The sequence below is a fragment of the Tachysurus vachellii genome, chromosome 2 (genome assembly GCF_030014155.1).
Source record: "Tachysurus vachellii isolate PV-2020 chromosome 2, HZAU_Pvac_v1, whole genome shotgun sequence".
NCBI classification, from domain to species: Eukaryota; Metazoa; Chordata; class Actinopteri; order Siluriformes; family Bagridae; genus Tachysurus; species Tachysurus vachellii.
In genome coordinates, this window is record NC_083461.1 from 16,941,924 (window position 1) to 16,953,769 (window position 11,846).

The window sequence follows — 11,846 nt, forward strand, 5'->3', positions numbered from 1 at the left end:
CACACACACACACACACTCACTCTCACTCACACTCAGACACATATGTTTGCTCACAGATCTACACTGAATAAAATTGCATGTGGTATCTCATTCAGGCACATGGTGAGAAGGAAGACGGGGCTCATATTTCCTTGCAGTTGGGTTTCTATGGTTTGTTCCTGTCTGGTTTCACAGAGGACCCCTTGATGAAGATGAATGGACAGACATTTGACACTTTTTCCACTTGACTTGGCATATACTGTAGAGTGGGCAAAATTCTGTTGAGAAAATTATCCCTAAAAGGAAGAGAGAGAGAGAGAGAGAGAGAGAGAGAGAGAGAGAGAGAGCGAGAGAGAGAGGTGGGGGGTGTGGGGGTGGGAGAAAATCTGAAATTTAAGACGTTCCATGAATGACTTATTATTACATAATAAATAAATATCTTCTGCTAAGGTAGACCACATGCTTCAAAAATATAGGCAGATTAAAATAAAAAGCCATCATAATAAATCAGCTATTATTATTATAATCCTGACTCTCCTGAAACCACTCTGATGTTAAATTGAGCATTTTTCACAGTTTCATCTACCATAGCAAATGTAAAGCTTTTGCACTTCAGTTGTAGCAAGCTCTGGTACTGATTAATAATAATTTTATTCTATCTAAGAGTTGTATGCCACACCTCATCTCCTTCTTCATCATTTGTGACCTTTTAACACCTGATATGGACACCTACTGATGGTCTACTGATGTATGCATATTAACCCTAGAGGTTAAAATGTGTCCCAATAAAATCCTAAATCCACACACACACACACACACACATACACACACACACACACACACACACACACACACACACACACACACACACACACACACACACACTTATATCAGTCCTCTTTAAGAGAATGAAACCAGAGCCAAATCTTTAATGTGGCAATTCAAATAGTCCGGCCTTCTCCACTAACCTACAGTAGCTATTTTCACTATCATAACCTATCCAATTACACTGTTCTCATGAATTGTTTTCACATGTTCCAGATTTCCACCTGGTGCACTATACTCCTACACCTCATCAATGACATACAGCAAAAACCAGCATACTGTAACCAAGTGCACCGATCCCAGAAGGTTTTGCAACATGAGTGACACAGGATCATGTGAGGATGTCATGGGCAAAGTAGAAGCTTTAAAAGCAAAGTGACCCTACCACCAAAAAGGGGAAAGCCTCATTATTTTAATTCTGTTTCAATTGCTGTCACCACCAATTGAGCACACAAACAAAATATGCTCACAAAAAAAGGAGACAGGAACTTCGATATATCTTTTTACACAAGAAGAGCAGAATCATCATATCCCTCCAACAGTTGACACCAAACAATTCATGAGAGCTGTGTAATTGGATGCTATTGGGCTTATTCTGAGCATGCAAAATAGAGCCAGTGGTGCTGAGAGCTGTGTACCACTACCCCAGCCCTGCTCGTCTGGTGCCTCACTGCATTCTGAATACGGGACATGAACGAGATATCCCCTTCAACTACTGACACCTTTTTTTGGAAACGTCAAGAGGGTAGCCTATACGTCAGAGCTGTATAGACAGTGAAAACTGCAAGTGTAACCATAATTGAATACGTATATAATAAACCTTAAATACACTACATTTACCTATGAGTGTATTTAAATCAATAACTTGAATCATGTTCAATAAATTTCATGAAATTAAAAAAAAATCTAAATTCAAAAGTGGCAAAAGTGAATCTGAGATTGCAGAGAGCATCAAATGTGAATTGTTAATGTACTTTTGATGTTCAGTCCTAAGCCAACCAGGCTTAGGATTTAGAAATGAGATCAGGCTGAGTTGGCACAGACTCTGCCAATGAACATCTGAACAGTCTAAATAAGGGGTGGCTGTCCTCTGAGAACGAATCCGAGCGAGGCTCCTTACACTCTATATGTTTCTGCTTTTCCTGGTACTATGGCTCACATGGCTAACCTGATAAAACTGGTTTATGATTTTGAGTCAACAAATTCAAATAAAATACAGATAGGGTGTTTTAAATCAATTACTGGAAGGATGTCAGTAATATATTTTTTACTACAATACCCATAAAAGCAAATGGGTTTATGAGTAAAATGATCAACAACAACCATGTGACTATAAATAGAAAACATTCATTACCCCAGGTAATGCTGAAAAATTAAATAGTGCAGATCCACACAAGTCCACACCGGAATTCTCCTATGAAGGACAAAGAAAGAGACAAGAAAAATAATGCAAAATGGGTTTATGATACTTGATTTTCTAGTGTCTGATTGGATTGTGTAAGGGTCAGCTTACAGGAAACACAGAGAACAAAGAAACAAGCTTATATGTACTTTTTGAAAATCCTAGTACAGATATATGTTCAGCGGTAAGAACATTATTGTGTTTGGTGTGGAGATACCTGACATATAGTTAGTGATCAGTGGTTCAGAGGTTCAGTGTAGTTGTGGGCAGTGCTGAATGTAGGCCACTGAAGTTCTTCCATGCCATCCTTGTCAATCCATGTCTTCCTGGACCCTGCTTTGTGTAGAGAGGCATCACACCAGAACAGCTTAGGAGTAGTCTCTAATTTCCAGTAAAGGGAAATTGTAATGCTACAGCCTACAAAGACATACTAGATTCCAACTTTGTGGCAACAGTTTGGAGAATGTCCACCTGTAGATTTAATAGTTGTTGATACCAGTTCAGTATTTCAGAAATGCAGAATATTGCATAAAATAAATACCAACCAATATATATTGGTGACTAGTTTGAACTGACAGGAAGGTTACAGTCACTCAAATATCCACTTACTATAACCACAGTAAGCAGAAAAGCATCTATTCTACACTACAGAACTGAAGCAACTAGGATCTTTTTAAGAATCCTTAAAGGATTTTAGAGTAGAAGCATGGATATTAAACTTCAGGCAATTTGTGTCAAAGTTTTTAATATAAACTTATGTTAGATGCTAGATGTCTCAAATGAAGACATTTAATTTACACTTTTAGTTGTATTTTAGTTTTAATACATTTTTATGTGAAATATTCAGCAGTAATAGTTAATCAGAATCACTAGAATTGTAAAACGAGCACCGTTGACGGCAGTTACGCACTTGTCCTGTTCTCTGTGACCCCCATGAGAGCTGGACAGCTGTGAGGAATTTAATGTGTTTCCTTTTCTCTGCAGTGTTTACAGATGGGATGAGTTAACATGGTCATTAAAAAGACCAGGCAAGCCTGGCAGACATCTCACTCACATGGGCAGAGACAGAGCCAACAAAGAACTGTTTCAGCTTTAGTTCCCCCATTTCCCTTTCACCACCTTTCACAACTAGGAATTTTCATCTATGATAAATGAGATGACAAAGCTTAATAAGCTGAAATGTAAAAATGAGGTTTGATAGTCAAGCAGGAAGGATCAAGTGTTAAGGATCAAGTCTGTCCAGCACATGCCGTAAGCCCATAGAGAGACCAGTGTCTGCTCAGGGAAACCCCAACTGGCACACTGGGTAGGACCCTACTCCAGTTGCACACTCTATATTTCAATTCAGAACACACTGATCCAGTCAGGTGTATTATTGGTAACTTTGTCTACAGGCTCATTAGCAAGTATTTGTCCCAGATCAGACATCAAAGCAATGATTTATTACAACCAGAGTCTAAAATCAGTCAAGAATTTCAAAATAAAAATACATTAATACAATTCTCAAAGCTATAACCACAAAGATTCAATAAAGGTAAAAGCTATTTAACTGTCACAACCAGGTGCTATGTAGAGCTTCAGTGGCTGCAGTCTCTCGAGTTTGCATTTGCTGTCACATTTAACACCCAGAATTGTCAACACCTTGTCCACTAAATCTACTTGGCCACTTAAAATGGAGCAATTTTCAAAGGGTTTCCCAAACTAGATCACAACATTTCTTCAGAATTCTCTTTTAAGACTATACTTGTGTAATGCCTACTCATTTTTAGGATTTAGAGAACTCACCTAAAAGATCTATTTTAAAATCCAACATGGAAGAGGGAAGACAGGAAATTGCCCCGTGTGCTGGTTTCTCTATTTTCTGCCTGTGTAAAGGTGCCAACAGATTGTTGCCGAGGTAGAGGATACCCGATCCACAAGCTGAGGTTGACCATCTCTGGTAAACCATGTGCTGGAGAAAGTGTGTGACTGCAAGATATTACACAACAGCCCAGTCTGAGACCATCATATGAAGCACTGTGCTGCATTGTGGAGCATGTTAAAGGCTCGAAAATTCTGATAGAATGAACAGCAGTGTCTCTGTGGGATCTTCTCATAACAAATAGGACAAATGAGAGAAGAAGTGATTGCATATGCACTCAGATGCATGATTTGTTTCATCTCTTTTTGATAATATAACAGGAGAGAAAATTAAAAAAGAAAATTATGATAACCAATTTTATGTGCACTTTATGATTTACATTTAGTGATCTCAGGGGTTTGATCTATACTCACAAATGCAATAGGGTTTTGAATGACAGATGTCAGAGTTGAAGAACAAAAAAAAAAAAACTGAGCACCCTGTTTGGGCTAAACCCAAGAGTCCTGCTGACATGCTTCCATCATAGCTGGTTAGCTGGAAATAGCCAGAGCTGTAATTGAGCCCTAGAGAACAGGGATCACGGTCTCAGACCTTGGGAATAGTGAAGATCCTTTCCTAATGAGTAGAGCATGTTAAACACGATTTGTTAGATAACACAAAAACTGCTTTGGTCAAACTGCCTAATGACAATCCCATTAAAACATCAAGTGCAAGCAAATGTCCTGTACAGTGTAAATGGTATAGATCCATCAAGAGAAGATTAGTGGTTGGATTACAGAGAATGTTTCAGAGATATCATGAATATGTGTGGGAATAAGAGGAAACAGTTATTTTAACACAACACTTTCATATCAGTGCACTGAAATATGTACAAATATGTTTATTTGTACATATTCCTAAAGCTGTCATGAAAATGCTTCAGAAAGAAAGAAAGAAAGAAAGAAAGAAAGAAAGAAAGAAAGAAAGAAAAGCCTTGTCCATGATATTAACCAAAAATTATTAACTAATAGTCAGAATATTTGTATATTGGTACTGATTCAATATAATATATGTGTTCAATTGAAACCATGGCTTTGAAGCTTTAGTTGTATTAAACACTATCTAATATTCTGACATAAATGAAATAACAGTGTTAATAATTTTGATAAACTGAACCCATACATGTGTCCACACATTATGAAGTGATGCATCGGCTTCCTACCAGTTCTTAGAAAAAGATTATTATACAAAGCCTATAGTTCATTAATCACCATCAATATATCAATCAGACACTCAGTTAAATCATAAACCTCCAATTTGAACTGGATTTACATCCATAAAGAACATACAAATATACCAACATGGATTTGATGTAAGAGATAATCACTTTGATAAACTCAGTACAACATAGAACAAAATGTCACTATATGTTTTCACATAGCAATATCACACCACTACAAAAATAAACCTAAATAAATCTTATCTGTGAATGTCTATTAAATGTTTTTATTCTAGCTAAAGAGAAACTATATAATAGTCCACTGAAGACCAAGAAAATAGGCTTACTCCAGTTTGGCTAGAGGTGACACAAGTTTAATGGATAAGACCCCTGCAGTAAACAGTTATAATTGTAAAACTGTCTCTTTACTCACCATAAGACACAGTCATGTGAATGAATAGACCCAGTGTACAATCACATGCAGCTGAGTTTGTTGAAAACCACCTGTGTATATAAGCATTGAAGTTGAGAACAAAAGATGTGAAACTAAGTGTGTAAGACAAAATATGGACTCCAGCCCCCACCAATCCCTGTCACACAGGAAACCTGGCCTTCCTGCAAACAAGAGAATGTGTATGGAGAGGAACAAGGCCACAGGGGCAGGTAGCAGGCTGGGAGGATGTTTTTGTCATTGCGGGCTGGCAGCACACACCAGCGTGCAAGCGTCCATCCTGAGGAAAAGAGCCTGTGGAGGAAAAGGAGCTCACGTCACCTGTTGCACATGCAGACGTACACGCACGCTCATGTTACATATACACAAAGTATAGGATCCAAATATACATTATAAGTGCAAAGGGACAGAATCTCTTAACTTGACTTGAGAAAGCAAGTGAAGGCTCAGAGAAGAGATGAAGAGATATAAAATGATATAGTACTGTATGAAGATATATGGATTAAATGTTAGCAGCTTCTGGAGTTTACAGTTTACAATGTCTGATGCAATCAAGATATGTAACAGGGTTAAAATTGCTAACAGAATCCTTCCTGTAGTGCAGTGGATGGGGACAAAATTGACTATATAGACATATACATATATACCATATTTCATTACTATAATTATACACTCTTAAGACACAAAGAGAGTCCCTGTGCTGACTGATAAAGTCATCTTAGTGTACTGAAAATCCCTGTCTTGACAACTTAGCAATAACAGGATGTTTATAAAAACGTTCAGCTTTAAATGAATAAACCACAAATCAGTGTCAGATGTCAGAACTTTTTCCATCCTCGATGTATGCAAATAAAGTGAATAACCAGAAACCTTTTTAGGGTAAAAATTAACTAGAAATACTTTGTTAAAGCACTGTTTAATTGTCAAGAAGAGGTGAATAATATCATCAGAAACAATTGACCCTTTTTGGGGATTATTGAGAATCAACTCATTGATGGCAGCTGTATAATAATTGCTTTTAGCATGAGATTGAATGTGATTGGTTCCTTCTGAACATGACCACTACCTGGATACACATCTATGCAACTATTATTATTGTAACATTTTCTGATTATCTTTCACTTAATCTTTATACACTGTAATTTCACATTGAGGAAGTCAAATCAATTATATCATATTTCAAGTATTACAACTTAACCTTGTGGTTACAGCTTGAATTCAAATCTCTAAAGTTTACAAACTTCAGTAGTACATAATAATGCATTAGGTTCAAACTGTTGCATGGATGATCAACTGGGACAACATTACCTTGCATTTCCACCATTTTATTAAAAGCAGTTTAGTCTGTTGTGTTGTTCGGTGCTGTTACAGGTCAGGTGGTGTAAAGGGTTCAGGTGCAGTTGACACAGAGGCACTGGTGGTTTCTGACATATACTAACAAGCACAATACTTCCTCTTGCCATATAGCACATAGACAGAGCTTCAGTAATTAACCTTGCTTTACTGAAGATGGCATTTACAGACTTTCTTGCTGCGTCTGATATTTCTTCCGCCATAAATGCTTGCAAAGGTAAGACCAACATCATTTTTCTATTAGCTTTTAGCAATGTTTTCATTTTTTTCTAATTATTAGTGTACCAATCATCAGACCTTGAGAAACACAGATAGCCAATCCTATGTGTTTACATATTACTTTTTACATTTGTGGTTCTGAATTTCTAATTTAAAAATGTATATATTTCAGCAAAAGATTCCTTTAGTCCAAAGACATTTTTTGCAACCCTGGGTCTATCCAAGAAGTCTCCGTCTGAGATAGAGAAGGTTTTTAGAATGCTTGACCAAGACAAAAGTGGATTTATTGAGCAAGATGAGCTACAGTTGAGTATATTTACATTTTCATCATGAACTCAAATTCAACATCTACTAAATTGAGCAAATAATGCTTCTTATTTTTACATTTCAGTGATTTTTGCTTTTATTGTAGATTGTTTCTGCAGAATTTCTCAAAGGGGGCACGTGCTCTCACAGCAGCTGAGATGAAGGCCTTCCTTGTGGCTGGAGATATGGATGGGGATGGAAAGATTGGCTGGGAAGGTAGGTTTAGATAACTATTATATTTTATACTCCCTAACCTGTACTTTTATCTTAAGTGATAATAAAATTTGCTTCCCCCAGAATTCTCGGCTCTTGTGAATGATTCTTGAGCTCAGATCTGCCAAACAACAACGCTGGAGAAAGAAACACTGATGAACATTTACTTTGAGATGGGAAATGTATATTAAATCCTATATAAATTTTATTAATAATCAGTTTCCATAATAATATTATATACTCAATTTAATAATAACTTTATTATAACAATAATAATGTATACAAGGAAATGATCATGTACTTTGTTACATATTTTACAATGTCACTGTTCTGCTTGGTTTGAAAATCTATGACATGTTAACAAATTAAAGAGGTTTTATTAAATTCTATTTGAGGCATTGTAATTTAATTTGTCTTCAGCCATACATAAAAAAACATTTCTCAGAGTTTTTCAAACATTGTATTGGATTGCAGTCGAGAGAGATTTTTCCCTGACCTTGGAATAAAGCATTTGGAATGACCTTGAGAGTCATAGTGCCCACACACACACACACACACACACACACACACACCAGGCAAAAGTGATAACACAGCAATAATGAATTTCTCTCATATCTCTTGACCATTCTGGAGACAGATCCATTTCAGTCCTTTCCATCTGACACAGAAGTTAGAAAGTGAAAATGCCTGTAATATGAAACATATAGAAGCTCAGTTACAGGCAGAAACACGCATGCCTATTTAGGAGTTATTTGTTTAAACTTGTTCATCATATTATGAGTGCATATTTAGTGATGTGGAATATTTACACTTGCAGACACAGAGACACAAAGAAATAATGAATAATGAATATTATAGGTTGGATTGCAGAAATAAAAAAAAGGGTTGTTTTTGTATTAGTCATATTAGTTTAATTTATTTTAATTTATTTATATATAAAGCATATTTCTTTATACGCATTTAGCCCACATTCATTATTTGTTTTGAGTCAGTTGGTGTGTTTGGATTATTATTTCAGTGATTGTTTCATGTTGTATTATTTCATTAAAATGTAAAAAATGAATGTGTTTGAATTAACCGAATAAATATTAATAACCGACACCTCCATAACAGGAGCTCATGGTGAAATATTGTGTTTCGCAAAAGACTTCAGCACATTACCCATTTTGAAAACCTATAAATAGTCCTATATGACTACTGGACACATTTTTTTCTAAACTATTGCCAACCTAAGCATAGGGTGTCTGTTACAGTGCTTGAGACAAGGGTATAAATGCGGGAGAAGGTACTCTCAGCCAATGAGATCTGCCACATCTGTTGTAGAGAGCAGCAGCACAAAAGGTGAGGCCCATCACTACACACTCATCTCGCCATCTTTCAACACCATGGAATACAAATTGCGAAAAGAGGATCAAAAACTTGCTGGTGGATTCAAACGGATCTACTTCTGTGGGATACGGCTGGCTTCTTTATTCTAAGCTATTATCTCATCAAGGATTTTTATCTGCCCAAAGGATGAGCTTGCTAGCCTAAGATTCTCTCATTCATGCTGTGATAGGAAATATTGCGTTCAAGTTTAAGAATTTACAGTTAAATTTTAAATGTTTAGATCTGTGTTTAGTCCAACAACGTTCATATGTCTCCAGGAATTATATAAACAATGTGTGTGAAGATCATGCTGGGTACAGTGATGTTTAAGTGATGTATAATTAGGATTCTTTTGCCACTGCAACAGTACAAATCCCTGTTCAGACTCAGATGAAGACTCTAAGTGTTGCTCTAGACTTGAATTTGCTACAGTGCAAGCCATAGTAGTTTATGCCAGCATTGTTTGCAGGGCAATTGCTAAAAGTAAAGTGTATGTCTTTTAACTGTGACAATTAAATTGACCTTGCTGACTTTTGTTGATTTGCAGAAATCTAAAAATGGCCTTCTCTGGAATTCTTAAGGACGAGGATGTGGCTGCAGCCATCAGCGCTTGCGCTGGTAAGATGTTTATACTGCAGTCTTAGGGGAAAAAAATCCTTTAGGGATCTTTATAGTCAACAGAGGTAGCTTTCCAATAACTGGATCTATGTCTGAAACAAAAACCTCAACATTTATGCCTCAACATTTAAAGGTTCCCCCAAATCACCCTGTACACTTCCATGTGGAACCTTTTTTTAATCAAAGACTGCAATGCTGCAAAGTAATTTAATTGTGATCAGTCATGAAAGAGGAAATCATTAAATTTAAACATTAATATATGAAACATTCATTTGACTGGAAGTGTTTTAGACAAGCTATTAGATGACAAAAAAATAGAGGTAAAAATACTAAGAAGTGGAATTTCTCACTTTTCTAGCTGCTGATAGCTTCAACTACAAGACCTTCTTTGCCAAGGTTGGACTGTCTTCAAAATCTGCTGATGAAGTTAAGAAGGCTTTCTTTGTAATTGACCAGGACAAGAGTGGCTTCATTGAGGAGGATGAGCTGAAGTAAGAATCAAAACTTTGTGCAATGCATAAATCAACTAAATGTAATAGCTAATGATGCTATTTTTATGTCTGGAAAAACCTTGCTCTCTTTTTTCAGACTGTTCCTGCAGAACTTCTCCGCTGGTGCCAGAGCTCTGACTGATGCTGAGACCAAGGCCTTCCTTGCAGCTGGTGACAGTGATGGTGATGGCAAAATCGGAGTTGAAGGTATTCAATTACATTTCACACAGATTTACAATAGAAAGTAAAAATAATAAAATAAAAAATATACATTTTAATAAAAAAAAAATTTAAAATGATAAATTACAAAAAAATAATAATAATAAAAAATAAACATTTTGTAACCTTAAAATGATAAAATGACAACACTGGGTTTATTATCTACTATCCCAACTCAGGAAGATGAACGGTAACATATTCCAATAGAATAATAGAGAGCAATTTGTGAATTTGTTCTGAATATGCTAAATGGAAGAAGCTGAATTAAATTGAATTTAAGAATCAGATGAACATTTTTTATTCTTCACAAAGTTTCAACAAAGATTCAGAATAGCTCATCTTAATGTAATGAATAGAAGACTATTATGATGAATTATAATGATTATAATGCTTATAATGTATAACTGATACAAACCTGCAAAACTAACTTTAAAGCTTTGGCAAAACCGAAAGTCGATACTGTTATTTTACATACTGGAACATGTTCAGTACCTACTGCCAGGGTACTGCCACTTTGTGTACTTTAATGTTACCAAATGTCTAGTGTATTTATTGAGACTATTTGTATTAGTTCTTACACGAAAGTCTAAAAATATCTATGAAAGGCACACATTTAATGCTTCTCATTGGACTGGTGCCACATATTACTGACCAGCAGAGCAAAACTACAATTAAATGTCATTGTTTTATTATTATACCACATAAATTTCAGAATTTGTAAATTTCAGAATTTAAAGCTGGTTATTAATAAAATTTAATTCTGACACGATATACCTAAGTATGTTTAATTAATTGTTTCTTTATGTTTTCTGTTCAACAGAGTTTGCGTCCCTTGTGAAGGCTTAAGTGCTCATGGACTTCTTTTTTTTCTTTTTGGAAATAGGTACTATACTTTTGTAGAAAAGTACAATACCTAATTAATTTTTTATATATGTATTTATTTATGACAACTCAGAACTCCTCACTGCAAGATAAAAGTCTTACAAACGAATTATTGCTCATTTATTGCTTGTTAGGTATGTAATTATGTAAAGTGCCTAACTTGTGCAAATATAAAATGCCATTGCATTTTTGACAATGAAATAAATTTGCATTTGGTGTAATTTTGCTGTCATCTGTTGATTATCTAACACACATAATCTTGCATGGGTTAGCCTGATATACAATTTTTATATTTTACATCTTATAAAAGACAGATATAAAACAGTTACATAAATATGGAAACAAGTACTTAATCAGTTTTTTCCAATGTACATGACACATAGGTGACACACTGGACACACTGCCAATTGGGATTTATAGTATAGTGAAAAAGAAAAACTGTTAAACTCTTAAAGCCAGA

The 11,846-nt window shown here is 35.6% G+C and overlaps 2 protein-coding genes and 1 long non-coding RNA gene across 4 annotated transcripts; 2 read left to right on the plus strand and 1 right to left on the minus strand.

Moving 5' to 3' along the window:
- Positions 1–42: 42 nt before the first annotated feature.
- LOC132859724 (uncharacterized) lies at positions 43–5,791 on the minus strand. 2 transcript variants are annotated; one of them, XR_009649757.1, is made up of 5 exons: positions 5,700–5,784; positions 3,993–4,175; positions 2,425–2,540; positions 2,160–2,219; positions 43–276 (listed from the first exon to the last, which is right to left on the minus strand). It is a non-coding gene; the product is annotated as an uncharacterized LOC132859724 (long non-coding RNA). The 2 variants fall into 2 exon arrangements; XR_009649758.1 differs by lacking the exon at positions 3,993–4,175 and having other exon boundaries at positions 5,700–5,791.
- Positions 5,792–7,226: 1,435 nt separating this feature from the next.
- LOC132859727 (parvalbumin, thymic-like) lies at positions 7,227–7,921 on the plus strand. Its single transcript, XM_060890612.1, has 4 exons — positions 7,227–7,287; positions 7,462–7,594; positions 7,702–7,811; positions 7,893–7,921. The coding sequence occupies exons 1-4, from the start codon at positions 7,227–7,229 to the stop codon at positions 7,919–7,921; spliced, it is 333 nt and encodes a 110-aa protein (XP_060746595.1).
- A 1,812-nt stretch (positions 7,922–9,733) lies between these two features.
- Positions 9,734–11,350, plus strand: LOC132859732 (parvalbumin-2). The gene is made up of 4 exons (XM_060890625.1): positions 9,734–9,794; positions 10,153–10,285; positions 10,383–10,492; positions 11,325–11,350. The coding sequence occupies exons 1-4, from the start codon at positions 9,734–9,736 to the stop codon at positions 11,348–11,350; spliced, it is 330 nt and encodes a 109-aa protein (XP_060746608.1).
- Positions 11,351–11,846: the final 496 nt, after the last annotated feature.

What these genes read in the sequence shown, in the direction of transcription:
- LOC132859727 (XM_060890612.1), top strand. Translation starts at nt 7,227, where the DNA reads ATGGCATTTACAGACTTTCTTGCTGCGTCTGATATTTCTTCCGCCATA. An exon ending in CGCCATAAATGCTTGCAAAG is followed by an intron (nt 7,288 to 7,461) that starts GTAAGACCAACA and finishes TATATATTTCAG; the next exon opens with CAAAAGATTCCTTTAGTCCA. An exon ending in TGGAAAGATTGGCTGGGAAG is followed by an intron (nt 7,812 to 7,892) that starts GTAGGTTTAGAT and finishes TGCTTCCCCCAG; the next exon opens with AATTCTCGGCTCTTGTGAAT.
- LOC132859732 (XM_060890625.1), top strand. Translation starts at nt 9,734, where the DNA reads ATGGCCTTCTCTGGAATTCTTAAGGACGAGGATGTGGCTGCAGCCATC. An exon ending in ATTGAGGAGGATGAGCTGAA is followed by an intron (nt 10,286 to 10,382) that starts GTAAGAATCAAA and finishes CTCTTTTTTCAG; the next exon opens with ACTGTTCCTGCAGAACTTCT. An exon ending in TGGCAAAATCGGAGTTGAAG is followed by an intron (nt 10,493 to 11,324) that starts GTATTCAATTAC and finishes TCTGTTCAACAG; the next exon opens with AGTTTGCGTCCCTTGTGAAG.